At 37.5% G+C, this 21,147-nt stretch overlaps 1 protein-coding gene across 2 annotated transcripts; it reads left to right on the plus strand.

Annotated features, from left to right (window-relative positions):
- The first annotated feature begins 651 nt into the window (after nt 1–651).
- Nucleotides 652–20,455, plus strand: LOC109098461 (calcium/calmodulin-dependent protein kinase type IV-like). 2 transcript variants are annotated; one of them, XM_042767018.1, is made up of 11 exons: nt 653–1,438; nt 3,196–3,274; nt 3,367–3,429; nt 3,560–3,642; nt 6,196–6,268; nt 15,328–15,418; nt 15,523–15,597; nt 15,796–15,871; nt 16,817–16,943; nt 17,161–17,313; nt 18,923–20,455. In XM_042767018.1, the coding sequence occupies exons 1-11, from the start codon at nt 1,332–1,334 to the stop codon at nt 19,400–19,402; spliced, it is 1,407 nt and encodes a 468-aa protein (XP_042622952.1). In that variant the 5' UTR covers nt 653–1,331; the 3' UTR covers nt 19,403–20,455. The 2 variants fall into 2 exon arrangements, with proteins under 2 accessions (XP_042622953.1, XP_042622952.1); XM_042767019.1 differs by lacking the exons at nt 3,196–3,274; nt 3,367–3,429 and having other exon boundaries at nt 652–1,438.
- Nucleotides 20,456–21,147: the final 692 nt, after the last annotated feature.

Genomic DNA, 21,147 nt, shown 5'->3' on the forward strand with positions numbered 1-21,147 from the left:
TTAGTCTTACGAACCTTAACAAAGTGAATTTGATTAGGCTACTCGAGTAAGTAACTCCGATTGATTCAGTGTTTTCGATTCATTTTAAAGAATCACCTCATAAGACTCATTCGTAAGGGAATCTAACTATATTAGTCGCATTGTATGTTTGTATTTACTGAAAAGAATAATATCTTATGAAGCTATTAGTTCGGGAGTCTGATTAAACTGGTCGAGCTGAGTGTTTTGATTTACCAAAAAATAACCTGTTCAAGAGCTGCTCGTTCTAAAATCTGACTACTGTGATCACGCAGTTTCTTTTAAAAGAACCGGTTCATTAGAGTCATTCGTTCGTCAGTCGACACCGGTCGCATTGTAGATTCAATAGCGGTGTTGTCGATTAGTGCAGGATACACTGTCAGAGTAGGTGGTAAACTGCACGTTCAACAACCAGTATTTCTGAATATGAACCGATTATCGGTTCTCAACCCTAGCGATAAAGCAGAAGCACATTCGTTATTTTGATTGAATATTCCGCTTCCCAATTGCAGTTCGCAGTGAAAGCCAGGGATTGGGAGAGAGGCTGAGAGGGCGTGTACGTGTGTGTGTGTGTGTGTGTGTGTGTGTGTGTGTGTGTGTGTGTGTGTGTGTGTGTGTGTGTGTGTGTGTGCGCGTGTGTGTGACAGACCCCCTCCCATTCTCCACCTCTTACCAGCACAAACAGCAGTGTGATATTTACATTTCAAACGACATTTACTTATCTTCACCCTGCTAATTCACAATATTAATCTTTTAGAGAAGCATTAGAGAAATAAGACGCTGATCTGATCTTTTTCATTCTGGCGAGGACCAAAGCAAGGAGTCTGCCATCGTCATGTCGCTTGTGACATTGGGAATCGCAGGATTATGATGTTTTCTTGAATGTTGTGTGTCGTGGGAGGTTTGGGAATGGGATCTCTGACGCCCTTAGGAAGCTGAAGACCCACTTTGAAAACAGCCTTTGTTTATTGTTTTGATCAAGTAAAAATCATAATATCAAAGACATATCTTCGCGTTAGGATAGTACATCGATAGTTCAATTGAAAATAGACTGAATTTGGACATCAACTCTAGCCCGCAGTGATGCTTCAGTGTCTGGACTGACTTTTAATATGCGCACTCAGACGGAAATGGAAACCTGGACATTTTAAATCATTGATCACTTGGGACAGATTCATAAACATAGACTAGCAACCATATCACAGCTCAAGCTGACAGCCAGATGTGAAGGTGATCGCGTTTCCTGGGCTTCCCTGATCTAAGGGATTAGTTGTATTCGTCATAACAGCAGAACAGTCTTCGGAGGGTCCATCATGCCCACCTCTCGGTCCGGCGCGTGCTCGGTGGAATACTGGGTCGATGGCTCGCGCCGAGATGCGACAGTGGAGGATTTCTATAACATGGGCCCAGAATTAGGCAGGTAAGTACATTACTGCATCCGCTTTGCATTGGTTTTGGTGTTATTGTGTAAATGCATACGAACACGCACTGTAAATATGATTTGTTTTTCTTATTACTTGCCGACCTATATGTTTGTCACTGTTATTCTTTACTGGTAACTGATATGTAGAACCAATATTTAATTGTCTTACTGAATTGCTTTTTGGCACAAATAATCATAAGATTGCAACAATAAAAACATAATAGTCTATCTTTGTTAGAGGTTGACCGATAAAATCGGTGTGACCAATATGACCAACTCTTGTACTTAATCAGTTCTGCGAAGATGTTTGTGAAATATTTGGACATAAGCCAAATAAAAACGTAAAATATTCAGAATGCTTATATTAAGTTTCTTATGTTTAAATATAATTAGTTATCATCCCTGTTGTGGCAGAAATAAACATGCAAGTTATTTTACCTGTGAACAGGTGAGCTGTTTCCTGCTGAACGTGATGTAATAGTGTGTTGCTGAGAGATTTACTTTAGAGATCCACCCCATGGCCACAATAAATAAATAAATAAATATATATTGATAAAATAATATCGGTTACACCGATTATTGGTCTATTGTTATACTTAATATATATTTACATGTATTTACATGTAACATGGATGCTCTAGTGTCAAGTACTAACATTTGTGCTGCTTGTGTCTATGTCTATATGTGAGAAAGTTCACAATATTTGTATAAAAAAAAAGTTTTTTTTTTTTGTTTTTTATAATTCTTTTTTTTTTTTGACTGCTAATGAGTCTTTGTTGCATGTAATTGTCACAGTTAGGGATAGGTGGCGTCTAAACTAATTGAGCTGAAATTTAATCTCCCTTTAGTAAACTAATTATAATGCACTTAATTGAGCACATTAAGGAAGCACCCAGTCTTTGCAAATGTCAAAGTCTTTGCAAAAGGGCTCTAAAATGTCATCATTACCTCCCAGGATGTGGGATGCAAAATGTTGAGCTGTTGATGCTGTCACCTGATTTCAGTCTGGCATCATGGTCATGTGAAATTCAACAGAGAGGACTTCTATGGGACTCATTTTCACAGAACGAAATGTTTTTAATGTATCTAGTTGCATTGTATGACTGTGAGTACTTTGAAGTCTATCGCTGATTATGCTGTTTGTCAGACACTGATGTGTTGAAGTGTTGGATAACAAGGTAGCAGATGGAGAAATTATGGCCTTCTCTTTGAGTACTCGCCTGATTGAGTCATTCACTGACCATGAAAAGCAAAGACAAGATTTGAGAGACAATATGAAGACACACAAATACTGTATAGTGTATAACATAATGCAGCCGTGAAAAAAACATCAGTGTATGCCAGTTTTTTGTGTGTGTGGTCCTAATGGCTGGAAGTTAGGACTTCCATTTTAATTTAGTAGATCTAGGCATTTATAAAACCTGCAGAAACTCTGTAAATGTGTATTCCATTCTTCACTATTTTCTGTCGTCATGGACACTGATGGTGTAGACTCAGTTGCCATGAACATAATAATGGTGATGGGAAGGTAGAATGTAGGTAAGAACCTCCATGACTAGTTGAGCGGTGGAGGTCACAGTTGTGAAATGCCAACACTTTTCTTTCACTGAATGCCTTGGTCTTATTAGCATCTTCCAATCTGTCCCTTTGTGCAATGTGTTTGCGTATGGTAATTGCTATGATGCACGATTATCAAATTTAAGTTCTTTATTTAATTATTACTATATGAAGATTGATTTTGTGTTAACCACCAGGGGTGCCACATCTGTTGTGTTTCGCTGTGAAGAGAAGCAAACTGAGAAACCTTATGCTGTGAAGGTCTTGAAGAAAACTGTAAGTTGAGTTGTGATTATAAAGATATTTTCATTCTTCTCGAAATCCCAGAATGATTGTTTGAGGTTATGTTCGTTGTGTCATCAATTCAGATTGACAAGAAAATTGTGCGGACAGAGATCGGAGTCTTGCTGCGTCTCTCTCATCCAAATATTGTAAGATATTTATGTTCCTGGCAACATCACATTGTTCGCATTGTTATGAAATATTTAATGTTCATTGTGTTCCGTGAGAATATCAATGGGCTTGTTCTGATGTGACTGTTCTCACTATGTTTTCATTCAGATTCGTTTGAAGGAAATTTTTGAAACCGAGATGGAGATCTTTCTCATCCTAGAGCTGGTCACAGGTGGAGAGCTCTTTGACAGGTATGATGTGCTTCATTAATGAGAGGCAATTCAAAGGTGAAACAGGATTTATGACATTCATCATCTGCTTAAAGAAATAGTTCACCCACAAAAATGAGAATTCTGTCATCATTTACTCACCCTCATGTTGCCCTAAACCTCTATATCACAACATAAAATAGAATATAAAAAAAAAAAAAAATTGTTTGTACATACAATGAAAGTCAATGACGTCCAAAACAACACTAAAAAAAGAAAAAAAACTTAAACAGTATACAGGTGCATCTCAGTAAATTAGAATGTCGTGGAAAAGTTCATTTATTTCAGTAATTCAACTCAAATTGTGAAACTCGCATATTCATTACATTCAGTGCACACAGACTGAAGTAGTTTAAGTCTTTGGTTCTTTTAATTGTGATGATTTTGGCTCACATTTAACAAAAACCCACCAATTTAATTTACTATCTCAACAAATTAGAATACTTTATAAGACCAATAAAATAAATATATAAAAAAAAAAAAAAACATTTTTAGAGAATTGTTGGCGTTCTGGAAAGTATGTTCATTTACTGTACATGTACGCAATACTTTGTAGGAGTTCCTTTTGCTTTAATTACTGCCTCAATTCGGCGTGGCATGGAGGTGATCAATTTGTGTTCCTTCTGAGGTAGTATGGAAGCCCAGGTTTCTTTGACAGTGGCCTTCAGCTCATCTGCATTTTTTGGACTCTTGTTTCTCATTTTCCTCTTGACAAAACCTCATAGATTCTCTCTGGGGTTCAGGTCTGGGGAGTTTGCTCCAAATGAAAAACAAAACTTGCTCTCATCTGAAAAGAGGACTTTGGGCCACTGAGCAACAGTCCAGTTCTTCTTCTCCTTAGCCCAGGTAAGACGCCTCTGACATTGTCTGTGGTTCAGGACTGGCTTAACAAGAGGAATACAACAACTGTAGCCAAATTCCTTGACACGTCTGTGTGTGGTGGCTCTTGATGCCTTGACCCCAGCCTCAGTCCATTCCTTGTGAAGTTCACTCAAATTCTTGAATCGACTTTGCTTGACAATCCTCATAAGGCTGCGGTTCTCTCGGTTGGTTGTGCATCTTTTTCTTCCACACTTTTTCCTTCCACTCAACTTTCTGTTAACATGCTTGGATACAGCACTCTGTGAACAGCCAGCTTCTTTGGCAATGCATGTTTGTGGCTTACCCTCCTTGTGAAGGGTATCAATGATTGTCTTCTGGACAACTGTCAGATCAGCAGTCTTCCCCATGATTGTGTAGCCTAGTGAACCAAACTGAGAGACCATTCTGAAGACTCAGGAAACCTTTGCAGGTGTTTTGAGTTGATTAGCTGATTGCCATGTCACCACATTCTAATTTGTTGAGATTTGGTGGGTTTTTGTTAAATGTGAGCCAAAATCATCACAATTAAAAGAACCAAAGACTTAAACTACTTCAGTCTGTGTGCTCTGAATTTATTTTATACGTTTCACAATTTGAGTTGAATCACTGAAATAAATTAACTTTTCCACAACATTCTAATTTATTGAGATGCACCTGTATATAACAAATCAGAATACCTTATGTTGTGTTCCACAGAAGCAATGTTATTATTTTAGCATTATTTATATGCCATTATAGAATTGAATAATATCTTGAATATTAATTTTTTTATTATTTTTTTTATATATATATTTTTCTGTTTTCATTTTAATTTAGCTGTTTTTAGCTTTATTTTTTATTTCAGTTTTAGTTTTAGTAGTTGTAGTACTCCAATTAAAAAACAAATTATGCTATTTAGTAATTGTATTATTTAAGTTTCCATTTTTTATATTTTTTTCATCTAATGTTTCATCTAACACATTTTTGGGAATTAAAGTGAAGATAAAATTAATAAAATGTATTAATAAAATAAAATATAATATTAAAAGTAAATATAATAATTTATATATATATATATATATATATATATATATATATATATATATATATATATATATATATATATTTATATATGTATTCTAGTTTTATTTAAGTTTTATTTAACAATAACAACACTACACCGAAGAAAGACAATCCAGATTTGGCACAACATGAGGGTCAGGAAATGATGGCATAGAGAACTACTTAAATAATATAATATAAGATAATCTTGCTGCTTAAAGATTATCAAGAGATGATCTTCAACTATGTATTGATATGATGAGGGCCAAATGTTTCTCCTTAGATCCTACGGTGGTCTGCAGCACAGGAATCTCATTTATTCTTTGTCGTCAACATCTCCTGGCTCAATTTCTTACAGCTCAGTGGGCTTTCTATCTGTGCTTCTACCCAGCAGTGAGATGTAATTGAATAAAACAAGTTCCCGATAATTGGTTTAAGTGGGTTTGGTGCAGAGCAGGAACAGGATGTGTTTGCCTACACACTGCTAAACAGAGCACTAAATGTTGCCAGATCCATACACAGACGCCTAAACATCAGCTGCTCATGTTTGAAAACATATGATAGTATATATACATGCTGTGTGATGTTTTTTTATGATGGATTTGTCTCTGAGATGGTCGTGTGTTGTTTCAGGATTGTGGAGAGGGGCTACTACAGTGAGAGAGATGCAGCTCATGTTATCAAACAGATCTTGGAGGCTGTGGCGGTAAGACCAAATAAATCATGGGATGTAAAAATGTGCTTTTCACCCACACATAGATTTTCTATTCATGTTTGAAAGGCAATAAAGGTAACGTGGATCTTTAGCCTTTAAAGAGGAACACAGATTTTCCTGGCTGTTTTGAAGTAAAAGAGTCTGATGCACTAGGTAGACATACTCTAAGGCCGCGTGTCCATTAAAGCGTTTTTTCTTGAGGCTAGTGTATTTTTTTCAATTATTTTTAATAGGAGCGGCGTGTTTTTTAAAATGCCAGGAGCGTGACGAGGTGCTGAACGGTTTTTTTTTTTCTCACTGCCTAAAGTTGAATAATGTTCAACCTTGGGAAAATCTCAGTGCTCATCACTGTCACTTTTTGGTCAGCCAACCAATCACAGTGGAGGAGGGGCAGAACTAATACCAACCGACCAACCGTCACATCCTGCTTGTACTACGACTGATCAACAATGGAGTAGTTAATATTGCTTGTCTCCAAGTATTCATGTCTGTATCAGATGGAGTTCCCAGGCTACCACAATATTATCAAAAATAATGTTTGGAGAAAAAGCCTCTACCATATTACTTTAGCGAATATTCCATATCATAGCAACCTAAGCATCTCAACTGAAAGTGCTGCACTGCAGAAGCACTCTCAAGCCATCACAGCTAGGCTTTGGTGCTTTGGTGGATACACGGCATACTATTTAAAATACAAAAAAATGCAAAAATGCTGCTTTCAGAAATTGCCAGAATCCATTTTTCCCTGACATCTGGATCCTTCGGCAACGTATTCAAACATGTTGTTTTTCCACAGCCAGGAATGGCACATCTGCGTGGCATCGCAATCTTATTGTAAACAGCTACATCTTCAGACCCAGTCGCTGCACGTCGACTGAACACCTGTGGGCATGACAACGATGCGATGATGCAAAATTAGGCATAGTTGTCTTGCGCTGGAGGCGGTCATATGCAAACGACTGGTGCTAGGTGTCATTACCTTGCCCCATAGGATCCACAACGAGCCGTATTTGGAGCTTGATTTAATAAATGCTTTGTTTATAATGGGGAGGACGTCTTAAGCTATGAAACTTGCAGGACGTTTTAATGGTACAAAGACCTCTTATATGGCAGAAGATCAAGGCAAATTTGGTTTCTCATGTCATCATCCCTTTAAAAAGAAAGAAAAAATCTAATCTGGATTTCTTAAAATGGAAGTGAATTGGACAAGTTTGTTAACATCAAAATACTTAGTGTTTCAGAGCTATAGCCACAAGATGTAAACAATATGCATCTTAACATGCTTATAGTGATAGGAGTTGCTTACAAACCTTAGCTCTGTAAAATGATATGCAGTTTTGTTGACAACAGAAAGCCATTGCCCCTAAAAATGGCTGTAAAAATGACAAGAACCACCTTATAGCTCAAATACAGGTTTTAAAAGAAAAGCTAATTTGAGTGCTTTTCTAAAACTTTATTTCTGCTTTCACATTCTTGAAAAAAAAATATGTCCCATTCACTTCCATTGTAAGTGCCTTATTGTAAGCTTAATTTTTGCTTTTCTTTAAAGATATGAAGGCATCAAAATTATTATGCCCCATGTTTTGGTGTTTTTCCATTAATTTTTCCAAAAGGGAAAAATATTTGTTAAAGCATTATAAGCCATGAACCAAACCAACCAGCTACGAGGTGAATTACAAACTCTTATTTGAAGCAATAAAGTATTTGACTGTGTAGTAGACTGTGTAATTAATGTCTTTAGTGAGGGGAAGAAATACAATTCCATGAAGCATTGCAAATGACATTAAACAAATTAAAAATTATGGAGAAATATTCATAAATTATAAAATATAATATAAAAATATAAATAAACTTAATTTAAAGTTGTTGGTTGTATCTATAGAAACAATAAAGTTTAAGTTCATAAATATGCACCTATATGCTTATATATACAATATATTATATATTAGGTGCTGTATGTAAGTTTTTGACTCTACTAAAGCATTAAAATACCGTAATATGCTAATTTAACATATTTGTTTACCTGAAAAACAATGCTCAGTTATTCTCCTTTGAAAATGTGTGTTCTGGGCCGGAATGTCGGTTTCTGTTTTGGTTTGTGACACCCGCCCACTGCCAGTTTACTCAATTGTATTTCGGCACCCCGGGTTGCCAGTTGGCAGGAAACACAGCGTATTTCATTTCAGTCATGGAAGCTGGCAAATGAAAGGGGTTAGAGCATCAATCTGGCAACCGGCATGTGTCAAGTCTGAGGAGGAGGGACTGGGTGTAAAAAAAAAAAACCCTCTCCAATATTTTGAATTCAGACTGCAATACCTAGTTCAACCACTCGGTGTCAATCCTACATGAAAGTGAAAAAGTGACATGACATGTGGCCAAGTATGGTGACCCATACTTGGAATTAGTGCTCTGCATTTATCCCATCCAAAGTGCACACACACAGCAGTGAACACACAGTGTGCAGCCATTTTTTTTGTGTGTGCCGCAGCACCCGGGTAGCAGTTGGGGGTTCGGTACCTTGCTCAAGGGCACCTCAGTCAATGTATTGAATGTGGGAGAGAGCGCTGTACATTCACTCCCCCCCACCGACAATCCCTGCTGGTACGAGACTCAAACCCACAACCTTTCAGTTACGAGTCCGACTCTCTATCCATTAGGCTACAACTTACAACAAAGCGTAAGGAGACTGATTTGATTTAACATTCACGGTGCTTCATGTGAGTGGGCGGATCATCTCTTTTTACATGCTTTGCTTGTTGTGACTCCCTGATTGGTGGAATTTTCTGTACAGCATCATAGGTAATGTAGTTTCTCACTGCAAATTCCGCTTTTAAACATGAATATTTTACAAATCAATTGAATGAGCAGATGTGTTCATAAGATGCATATAATCGATTAACAACCTCAGAACTCACAACAGGTCTGTCTTTAAAGGTCTATATTGTTCAAAATCAATTTCGCTTTGGATAAAATGGTGGAGTTTTTACTTCCGGTAAAACTGTTGCACTCTATTGGAGCAGAATATTCCTTTAAATATGCTGTAGAAGTCTGAAAGTACAATAGCCAAAAAAAGTTTTTTCTGTGGATCCGAGAGAACTTAGAAAATGTAGTGTAAAACAATCATGAGCAACATTACAAGACCTCAGGGAAAAATTAAATGCTACAAATAGTGCATAATACTATGCCTTTAATGTGAGGTAAATAATATGACCAAACAGCATGATATGATGATGCGTGTCATGAGGGACAGCAGTTATTTTAATTTCTCGGCCAAAGGATTATTGTGTACGTGTTGGCATGGCTGAACACATGTCCAGCGATGGGCTGACGGTGGAGGGGTTTGGAGATGTGGGTCAGTCTTGTTGTCACTCAAAAGCGAACGGTAGAGTAAGCGGATATGTGTGCAGAGCTGCTAGTGAAAAATAATCTTCTCAGGACAAAAAAAAAAATAAAACATTGCAACCCCCCCCAGCTTTTAATCTTCCTGAGCAGGAGGACTGTGGGCTGGCATTACATAACAGCTCAGCAATTTGACAATGAAGCAACAATGCGGTGGCCACATTTATGTATCGATTGTTGTGTCGATGTGTCTTGATTGGATCCGTTTAATCCATGTTGTCTATGACATAATCTGTAGGAGTTGATTGTGACATAAGGTTTATGTATGTGCAATTGTGCATATATAACGATTTTGGCAAATCTTCTTATTTGTATCTGACCTGTTTTCACCAGGACCTCAGTAGCTCAGGGCTGGGTGATATGGCCAAAAAAATTATCACAGTAATTTTTTTTCCATATCGTACAATGTCACTACTGATCACAGTATTTATTTACCAATAATGGGGAAAAGAGTGCTTTCCACATGTTTGTTAGACCTTGAAAATGAATGTAAACATAACTTGTTTGTTCACAATTAAACACCACAGAGTAGCTACCTTTATAATTTACTTTGAAATCTGTTTTATTTTTTCCTAAATTCTGTGTTTTTCATTTTATTTTTCTGGATTCTGTGCTACTCTTATGGTTATGAACTTTTCTGTTGTGTTACTTTCAGTTCCTGTTCTCCTGCCCCATTAAGTTCTGATGAGTTCCTCATTAGTTTCCTTGGTTACCTATTACTTTCAGGTGTTTCTGTTTCATTAGCCCCATTATTCATACGCATGCTTTGTTCAGTTACTGCCGGTTATTTGTTATGCCTATGTCTTCAACCTCCTTGTTAATACGTCCGCCTCCCACACCGGAGACCCGGGCTCGAGACCCACTCACAATGAGAATGAGTTGTGGCGGTGAGGACCTGGGAGAGAGGGGTTACACCTACATTTGTGTTTGTGTTACCCCTGCCTTGTTTGCTCTTGGATTTATAATTAAAAGGACTTTGTGGAATTCTCTCCTTCATTGTGCACTCTTTACAGCACCAGCATGTTACAGAATAAATGACCTAAAGAAGTAGAATATTTTGCGGCACTTCTCTTTCTGTTTGTTTTGTTTCTTCACTTATGGATTTACCAGCCATTCAGCTTCTTTGCTTGTACCAAGAGGATTGCTCCCTTGAGGACCACACAAGGGATTTTTTAGATCTAGCCTATCATACGCACTATCCAGACAGCTGCCTATATGTACTTTTTATTACAACTGATTAAACTCCTCTACGAAGGCTATGCTGTCTGGGGATGGTCCCCGAGGGAGCTTCGCCACATTTTTTGTGGAGTGTTTGCTGGTGAACAATGGATCTTTATTCACCATCTGCCCCACTGAGGAGGACTTAACCAGCCCCACTTCAGACCCAGAGCCCAGCCAGCCTTCATCCCACTGCACGTAATTTATGCCAGAGATCACCGCAGACAGAGAGCCAAAGCCCACCGTGATTAACAAACAGAGTGACAGAGAGGATCATCATCCTTGAGCCAGAGCCTCAAAACACGTCTAACCAGGTGTGTGAGCTGGCAACATCATGCATCGCTGTGGGAGTCCTCGTGGAGATTGAGGGAATGAATTGAGACCCAGCCCACACTCCCACCACTGAAGGTGAGCTAATGCTGGCCTCTGAAAACTATTTGGAGGAACTAAAAGACATTTTTGATGTGGATTTGGACTGGTTTGGGGAGGTAATACCCAGTTCTCCTGATTGTCCTACATCTCCTCAGTTTCCGCTGGTTCTGCCCAGCCCTGAATCTCCGCTAGTTCCGCCCAGCTTCTATTCTTCTGTGTTCCCTCTCAGCCTCACTCTGCCGCCTCCTTCTCCTAGAATCAACCAGTTCCTCAGTCCTGCCTCCGATGGTTCCTATCAGTCCTTCAGATCACTCTTAAGCAGCGTAATCTGGGCACTCTGATTTACCTCGGGTCTTACAGTCTCCAGCTCCACTTAGGCATGAGGATCCCCTGTCTCCGCCTTCAGAAGAACCGAACTTCACCTTGGCCCTTCGACCCATCAGTTCCACCTTGGCTCTTTGCTCCTTTGTCTCCACTGTGTCCCGTCATCCCACTGGCTCCTCTGAGCTCTCTCGTCCCTCCGGATCCACCTTGTCAGTCATCGACCTTCGTCCACTACGGGATTCTACTCCCCGGCTTTGCCTCATCTCTCCATCCCTCTGTTTCCATCTGGCTCCTCCTTCCCTCCAGCTCCAACTTGGTCCTCTGTCGCTCTGGCTCTACCGTGATCTTTTGGATCCCTGCCTCTGCCTCGGTCACTTAAGCCATCAGCTCCACCTTGCCCCTCCAGATCCTCGGCATCACCCTGGCTCTGCGGCTCTCCATCTCCGACCTGGGCTCCCGTCTCTGTCAGTCAGCCCCCTGGTGTCCTCAATGACTCCACCGTGGATCGCCATCCTTTTTGCAGTCTGGATCTCCAACTGGCTACTCCTGTTCCTCCCACCATCTTCAGCGCCCTGGTTTCCTGCTCCAATTCCTGTTCCCTGTCCATCTCCTGTTCTTTACCCATCTCCAGAGCCCCCTCCCTCCCTCCTCAGATGGACCTTCCAGGAGGGGGAGCTACTGTCACAGTTATGAACTTCTCTGTGTTATATAAGTTCCTGTTCTCCTGCCTTGTTTAGTTCTGATTAGCTCATCATTAGTTTCCTTGGTTACCTATTACTCTTAGGTGTTTCTGTTTCACTAGCCACATTATATTTGTGTTTGTGCTACCCCTGCCTTGTTTGATCTTGGATTTATGATTAAAAGACTTTTGTGGAATTCTTTGTTTTGTGTGGTCTTTACAGCACCATCACATTACAGCTTTATTATTTAATTCAAATGTATCAAAAAATGGTGGATAATGAAATTAATTATTACAATGTTAACAATTTAGGTAATCTTTTAAAATGTAATCAAATGAAAATAGAAACAAATTAATTTACAACAAAATATTGCACCTTTTTATCAAATAAGATGCTGGACAACAGAACTGTATAAATTAAAACTGGATGAAAAAAATCTGGTTGTATGACATTCCTTAAAAATATTAGTGGTAGTAGTAGTAGTAGTAGTAGTAGTAGTTTTTTGAGAAGTAAGTAATTTTAGTATAAAATAGTAATATATTTCTGTCATAATTTCTTCAGGGTAAGCCAAACTTATTTTGTTGGTTTGTTGTGAAGATCTTTGAGTTTCAGTGTGTGTTTGATGGTACTTTTTCTCAAATGTAATAGTGTAAAGCTGATGAAGTGTCTCTCAGAGCAGCTCTGGAGATGAAGTTCATGTCTCATATATTGAGAAGGCAAGTGTGTTTGAGCTTGTGTAGAAGACAAAACTACACCACTCCTTCAAACAGAGACACACAGAACATGCAGACATATAAACCACATGCACTGACTGACCATTTATTTCTGCTGTGTGATCATCTGTTAGATTAATCCATATTGAGTAAAAATTATAATTTTGATTGACAATCATTATCATTGTAACTGACAAATTTTTGCATGATATCGTTTATCACCTAGCCCTAGCTCAGCTCAGCTAGCTAGCTCAAAAATACTATATTGACTTGACAAACCACCTAGCAACCACAGAGTACCCTAACAACTGCATAGCAACCTGCTAAATGTAGTTACAACACTTTGGCAATCACAAAACAGCACTCTAGTTTAGCGTGGACTCATATTTTCTTTAGAATTTTCGACTCACGTTTTCTTTAGAAAATGTAAACGTTTAGCTTTGTCTTTAATTTCCTAAATCATTTATGACTGATACTTAAACATCACATAAGAACAACACCGTCTTAACCCTGTTCAAACCATCAAACAGAGTATTTAATTAAATGTTTAGAGAACTCCAGAAGCTTATTTCGAACATAAGAGTCTGTAGTAGGACTGACTCATCTCCGGTTTTCACACTAGTCATGTGCTAAAACACAAGAGTGACTCCTGCCGCCTTCAATTTACACTTTGTCATCTGCCAAACACTTTCTGTACTTCATCGGGTTATGCTGGGCACACATTTACCAGGAATTCATTGTCTCCTATTTTTGGAATTGTGTTAAAGGAACAACATCTGCCTTGCCCATAAAAACAAAAAAAAAAAAAACACACTGACACCGTATGAGTCATCCCCGCGCTTATCAGACTGCAGATCACAGACTCCCATGCCCTGATAATGGAGAACGACCCCATGATCTCAACAGAGTGCTAGAAAAACCACTTCAGGGAAGACAGAAGGTTTGAAAGGTTCAGGTATCTCTCATCCCAGAGACAGTCTGCAATTTGCAGTGCTAATATGTCTGCATGTTCTGCATCACTGTCTGGAGCCCAGAGATGATTTGTTAAAGAAGTAGTTCAGCCAAAAATTACAATTCTGACATTATTCTGTCAAGGCTTTCCAGACTCGTATGAATTTCTTTCTTCAGTGGAACACAGGTGGAGAAATTTTGAAGAATGTACTATTCAGTCTTTTAAAGGACTAGAGCTATGTTCCATAAATCTTTTGCACTATGTTCCCATATTGCATTAAATGATAAAATAAAATAATAATTTTTGGTAACTGAAATTAAATTATATATATATATATATATAAAAGAAAATGAGCAACCAGGACATTTTTAAAAATATTTCCTTTTATGTTCCACAGAAGAATGAAAATCATGAAGGTTTGGAATGACGCGAGGGTGACTTAATGAGGACAGATTTTTCAGAGAACTATCCCTCTTAAGTGAGGAGACACTGAATACTGAGTTTGTCTCTGCCTTCATGACAGCTGTTTAACAGAGAACTGTTCCAGACTGCCTCAGTGAACTCATCTTCCCCACCTACACTCCATCAGGACTTCAGAGAACCGTCATCTACAGTCACACACAATCAGACACACAAACACGCTCTTAGAGCTGTATAATAAGTCCTAATGAATTCAATCAACATAACAAATTACCTATTAGAGCAGCTTTACTAAATGGGGGCGGTGGAGGCTTTGCAGAAATGCTGATTACTCTCTGAGATGGAGAAAAATCCTAATTTTTCAATGTTGCCGCAAATGCATTTGGCAGGTTTTTACTTTTGATCCAGTTAATCCATGATGCTCCTTCCATGATTTAGTGAAATCCCACAGATTCCACTGAAATTCACCAAGGAAACTTTGTCTTAAAGGAATAGTTCACAAAAAATGGAAAATTGTTTCCTCATTCACCCTTACGCCTGTTCAAAACCTGTATGAATTACTTTTTTCTGTGGAATACAAAAGAAGATAATTTAAGGAATGTTTAGAATGCATTTGTCCGTATAATGAAAGTCAGTGAGTCAAATGTTGTTTTGGACCCCACTGATTTTCATTGTATGGACAAAAAACATGTTTATTAATACTTGAATTAGGTTTTTTTTCTTACTAAAACTTGTCATTTTATTATTTATTTTTTAAAATGTCTATGATTTTAATTATATATTTATGTCAGTTAAACTTAATGAAAATGAGAAATGTTTCCTTGGGAACTGGTTGGATTAAAATAAGTTACTTTTATATTGAATTTTATTTCAAATAACAAAAATGTGTTTTTTTTTTGTTTGTTTTTTTACGGTTTTAGTTTAAGTTATAATAACCCTGGTTGTGTTCCCTGTGTTCTGTCTCTGTTGCAGTACTTACATGAGAATGGAGTTGTTCACAGAGACCTCAAACCAGAAAATCTCCTCTATGCTGACTTGTCAATAGATGCACCTCTTAAGATAGGTAACAAACTGTATACTTTTACACTGAATATTGTAGACTGAACTGTGAACTCTTTCATTAATGAATGGGTTTTATTGATTCAATCTTTTCTGTTATGACCACAGCCGACTTTGGTCTTTCTAAAATAATCGATGAGCAAGTGACGATGAAGACAGTATGTGGGACCCCCGGCTACTGCGGTGAGTCAAAATTTTATAAGAGACTATTTGTGCTACGTTTTAAGCACCCTCTTACTGATTTTCTTATTTTTACATCTACCACTAAGATAAAAGTCATTTAGATCTCCACAAGCAAGCACATTCCAGTAAAATGACTAATAAAAGTTTCATCAGCCAGTTCATTTGCAATCATTTGGCTCTGTTCTCACATCCACTCAGCTCCTGAGATCCTCAGAGGAAATGCTTATGGTCCTGAAGTTGACATGTGGTCGGTGGGAGTCATCCTTTATATTTTGTGAGTGATACATTAATGTTTATTCATTTAGTGGACACATTTATCTGACTTGCAAATGCATCATATTCCTGTATTTCTCTGTAATATGTGAGGACCAGTCTGAAAATTGGCATCATTCCCTTAGTCAATCTTGATCTTTTTGAAAAATCAGTTGATTCAGTTCATGAAACATTCCTGCAGCTCAAATAATAGAGTGTGGCCCTCGTAAGGTTCCCAGGGAATGCATAAAATGCTACAAATGTAAATCTTGAATCATACCTAATACCATTTGGATGAAAGTCATTTAGATGTCCACAAGCAAGCAGATTCCAGTGATAATAATGTTTCAGCAGCCAATTCATTTGCCTGTATTCTCACATCCACGCAGCATATAGGCAAATACGCAAGTGATTAATCATAAGGAGCTAATGTTTTTTTTTCATGTAGACCAGAGTAATATAAGAGGTTTGTAAAACCAGTGAGAAAGAAAATAATGTTTTTTTTTTTTTTTTATTAAGTGTGCATTAATTTGATTAGTGATGGTAATATATGTTAATACACAAGTTTTAAACTAAATGCTGTTCTTTTGAACATTCCATCCATCAATGAATACAAAAAAAAAAAAAAATAATAATGTTTTACACTTTCCACAAAATATCAAACAGCACAGCAGAAAATCAGCACATAAGAATAATTTCTGAAGGATCGTGTGACACTGGAGTAATGATGCTGAAAATTCAACTTTGCATCACAGGAATAAATTAATTTTAATTAAACATATTACAATAGAAAACAGCTATTTTAAATTGTGATAATATTTCACCATATTACGTTTTTAACTGAATTTTTTCATCTCCTGTATTATTTTCACTCTTGTAAGTGTGTTTCCCCTTTACTTCATTGTTCAAAATATAAATAGTTTTTTTCTCTGCTATCTGCTTCTGTTCTTTCTTTCTCCACCCTCAGGCTGTGTGGGTTTGAACCATTTTTCGATCCAAGGGGGGATCAGTACATGTACAGTCGCATTCTGAACTGTGATTACGAGTTTGTCTCCCCCTGGTGGGATGAAGTGTCTCTCAATGCAAAGGATCTGGTGAGTACCATGTGCTCACACACCATTATTGTCCTGTTACTAATGCTGATGATCTTCATGGACTGCAGATTGATTTCAAATGAGATGAGAGAGAACAGTATCTCCGTCAAATATCAACAGCAACCGACTCATATGCTGATTTGATTATTCAATCATCTGAGCTTTCTGGCTCTTTGTTTATTCACTGTTGGTTATGTTTGTTTGATGTTGTCTGTAGGTTAGTAAGCTCATAGTGCTGGACCCTCATAAACGTCTCACAGTCAAACAGGCTCTGGAGCACCCATGGGTGCTTGGAAAAATAGCACGGTTCTCCCACATGGACACAACACAAAGAAAACTGCAGGAATTTAATGCTCGACGCAAATTAAAGGTCAGCAACAAATAGTTATGTTTTGGCTATGATGAAAAAAAGTGTCCTCAATAAAGAAAAAAAAATGTTTATTTAGAAATGTCCTCTTTGTAATGAAGTTGCTTTTTCATTTAAATTTTAATACATTTATATTTCAATATTTTATTAACTTTTATACCTTTTTTAAATAAAATTTTTAATGACTTGTACCTTGCATGCATTTATGTATATATTTAAGTGTAAATCATTACATATATTTTTCAAGGTATATGGTATTTTCATCAGGAATTGTTAATTCATTAATAAGTATAATATGTTACCTTTTATGTTTTTTTTTTTTTTTTTTCGCATTTTGGCAGATGACTTTGATTTGGTGGAACGGCGTTTTTTTTTTTTTTTTTTTTTTAGAAATTCATTGCATTAATTAATTGAATAATAAGCAATGAAGCACTTTTAAATAAAATAAAATACTATGCATATAACTACTTTAGGGATAGTTCACCCAAAAAAGGCAATTCTGTCATCACTGACTTACCCTCATGCCATTGCAAACTCATAAGACCCGTGAGACTTTCATCTTCTTTTCTTTAATTTTTTTTTATTAAACCTGAGAGTTTTCTGTCCCTCCATTGAAAGCTCAGGTAACTAAACTTAGAAAACCCGAAAATGAATTGAGTCTAAATTAGATCTGATCATCATGTAAAGCAATCATATCTCTTCAGACTTGACTGGGATTAAACCACATGATTCATATGGATTTGTTTTATTGCAGCTTTCTGACCTTTTTAGCTACCTTGGCATTTCGATGGAGAGACAAACATTTTAGGTTTCATTAAAAATATCAATATATAATTTGTGTTTCGAAGATTAACCAAAGTCCTATGGGTTTGCAACAACATGAGGGTGAGTAAATGATGACAAAATTTTCATTTTTGGGTGAACTATACCTTTAAAAATGCATTATTCTTTTTTCTTTTAAGGATGCCTTTTTCTTCATTATGATATCCAGACAGTTGTGTCAACCTGACATTCTTGGCTGTATGTTCCCTCAAAAATATAAATTTAATTTAAATTTTAATACAAGAACTAAAGCATGCATTGTGTTCAAGTCATTGCAAACATGAATTGCATTTTAATGTATTTTTTAAATAAACTAATATTTAGGGCAAAACAATTATATCATTGACTTTAGTGGGACATTTCACCCAAAAATGGAAATTCTGTCATAATGTACTCACCCTCAAGTTGTTCCAAAATTGTATTAGTTTATTTTGTGGAACATAAAATAGTATATTTTGAAGAATGTTGGTAACCAAAGACTTGTTGGTCCCCACTGACTTCCATAGTACGGAAAAAAAATACTATGGAAGTCAATGGCTCCAAGTCAATTGGTTACCCACATTCCTAAAAATAACTTATTTTGTGTTCAACAGAATTCATACAGATTTGGAACAACTTGACGGTGAGTAAATGATGACAGAATTTTCATTCTTGAGTCCCTTAAAGTGAAATGTTGTTCAGTGTATGATATTATGCTGTTCAAGAATATGATTTCTGTGCTTTTTACGAGCAGAATCATGAGTGTTTTACTGAACCAGTGCACATTAATCATGAGTTTCTCCATCCATAGGCTGCTATGAAAGCTGTGGTTGCCACAAGCAGGATGCACGAGGGCTCACGACGGCGGACAGACAGCTGCGAAATGCCTAACGCAGACAAGACCTCACGCCAGAGCAGCATACAGAAGGACAACACAGTGGATTCTCAGAGAGAGCCCATTCCCATTAAAGAGGGATCTGAGCAGGTTGAAGATGGAGCCCTGAGTCCCTCGTGTCCCCACCTCCACCCTACCCATAAATCTAAACCTTCTGTCCTATCTGGGCCCATGCCCACTCGCCCACCCCTCATAGCAGAGGGACACAGGCAGACCTCGGTCCTTCCAAAGGCCCCAGTGGTTCGGCCCAGGGTGCCCAAGAAGAGCTGCTCAGTGGATCCGGGAGGCAAACACGAGCCTTCGCTGGTGAGCACCTCCCCACCAAGTCCCAAGAACCTCAGTAATGGTTTCTCCATGAGCGTAGAGGCAGGCGGCAGTACGGCAGAATGTCAGTAGCCTCGAAGATCTAAAGATTTGGATTCTCACGGAAGACGAAGGAGGAAAAAGACGATGCTTTAAAAATACACTGAGAATTTCTTCTTCTCCTCTTCCACGTTTGCCATGTGATATTTTGATAATGGACTGACACATGATGAGCTGTTTCTTAAAGCTCTTCGTATGGAGGCATGTGGCTTTGATGGCAACTTTAGGTTAGCAACACAGCAAACATAGTTGTTTTCTCATTGCACAAGCAGTGTGAATAAGATTGTCTCTCATCTGAACTGAAATTCATGTTTCTCTTTCTTCATTTGCTATCAGATACAGCTGTTCATACAATCCCATTTTCTCTCTAAAGTTAGTGAGGATCAAGTATCTGTGATGTTGTGATAGTATATATTTGTTTAGGAATGACTGCTAAAAGACCCTTAAATTTGTATTGCATACACTATCTATATATATATATATATATAAAGTGTATCTTTATATGTCTTTTCCCACATCTTAATTCAACCTTTTTGTATTAGCACATTACAAAAAATTCTTCAATGATTTCTAAAAGCTTAGACTAATGGAAGGATATGACAGAATGCCACACTCAAGGATTATGTTTTTCCCGGCTCATCTTTGGCAGTTTATCACCCATCAAATTGATGTCATTCAGGGTTACCACACTGATGTCAAATTCAGTCGCCCCCTTCTTCTCTCTTAAAGATCTGGGAATGTTTTATTGAAAATTGCACCTAAACTGCAACTGTACTACGAGAAATCTTCTATATGAGGTGGAATTAATACAATGCTTCAGCCACACTGTCTACCTCTTCTACTGTACAGGGGCTTCCAACTTCTCAAATAGGTAATTCTGCAGAGATCTAGTCTTGGGATTGAAGGCATAGAAGAATATTTTTCAATGTTGAAGGGCTGTTTTTTTTGTGAACTTTATGTAGGCTAAATTTATCTGCCTCTATGAACATGTAACAGCATTGCAAAATGTTTCAGTATATAAGATAGTTGCTTCTCTCATTCTACTTTATTTTGATCTTTGCCAAACAAGAATGCTTTGTTTAGACATCACTGGAACATTGTGGTTCTAGGAAATGTCAGTGGAATAACATTAATAGTATGAGCAGTGTTGGGGACATTAATTTATTACTTTGGCTGTTTTATGTAAGCTCTTGGATACAAATATTTAAAGGCTGTTTAGTAAAGCGATGCTATTCTGATGCTTTTGATTGGTTAACTCGCATTAAACCACAACTGCACAACATCCACCATCCACATTCCATCCACAAAGCCCTCCGAAAACAAATTGGACACAAATTTGCCACCATGGCGAGTGATAAAAATGTGTTCCAATGCTGGAAATTTAAAAATGCAAAAATCAGTTCATGCTTTTGATTCGAAAAAGGTTTGAATAGTCTCAGTGCAAAATATGTTTGCCAAATATTAAAATGCTATGAACATTGAAGGGTTCAGTGTCTAATCTGAGGAACATCTTCTATGAATGTTAACCTTAATCGCAACCTAGTGGACAAATCTCTCTAGTTTTGACTTGCAAAATACAGCTGTTTAACTAAACAATGATTGGTCATTGAGTCTAAACAATATTTTTGGTGGAATATAACTATTTAAAAAAACAATACCATGCATGTTATAACAGGTATATTGGGGGGAGTCGGTTTCAGTTGCCAGTGAATATGAAACTAGAATCTATTCTTGCTTCTGTTACTGAGAAATGTGAAAATATTATCCATTTATATAAC

Source organism: Cyprinus carpio, chromosome A11, assembly GCF_018340385.1.
Source record: "Cyprinus carpio isolate SPL01 chromosome A11, ASM1834038v1, whole genome shotgun sequence".
Classification (NCBI taxonomy): Eukaryota; Metazoa; Chordata; class Actinopteri; order Cypriniformes; family Cyprinidae; genus Cyprinus; species Cyprinus carpio.

What these genes read in the sequence shown, in the direction of transcription:
- LOC109098461 (XM_042767018.1), top strand. Translation starts at nt 1,332, where the DNA reads ATGCCCACCTCTCGGTCCGGCGCGTGCTCGGTGGAATACTGGGTCGAT. An exon ending in AGATGCACCTCTTAAGATAG is followed by an intron (nt 15,419 to 15,522) that starts GTAACAAACTGT and finishes TTATGACCACAG; the next exon opens with CCGACTTTGGTCTTTCTAAA. An exon ending in TGGGACCCCCGGCTACTGCG is followed by an intron (nt 15,598 to 15,795) that starts GTGAGTCAAAAT and finishes ACATCCACTCAG; the next exon opens with CTCCTGAGATCCTCAGAGGA.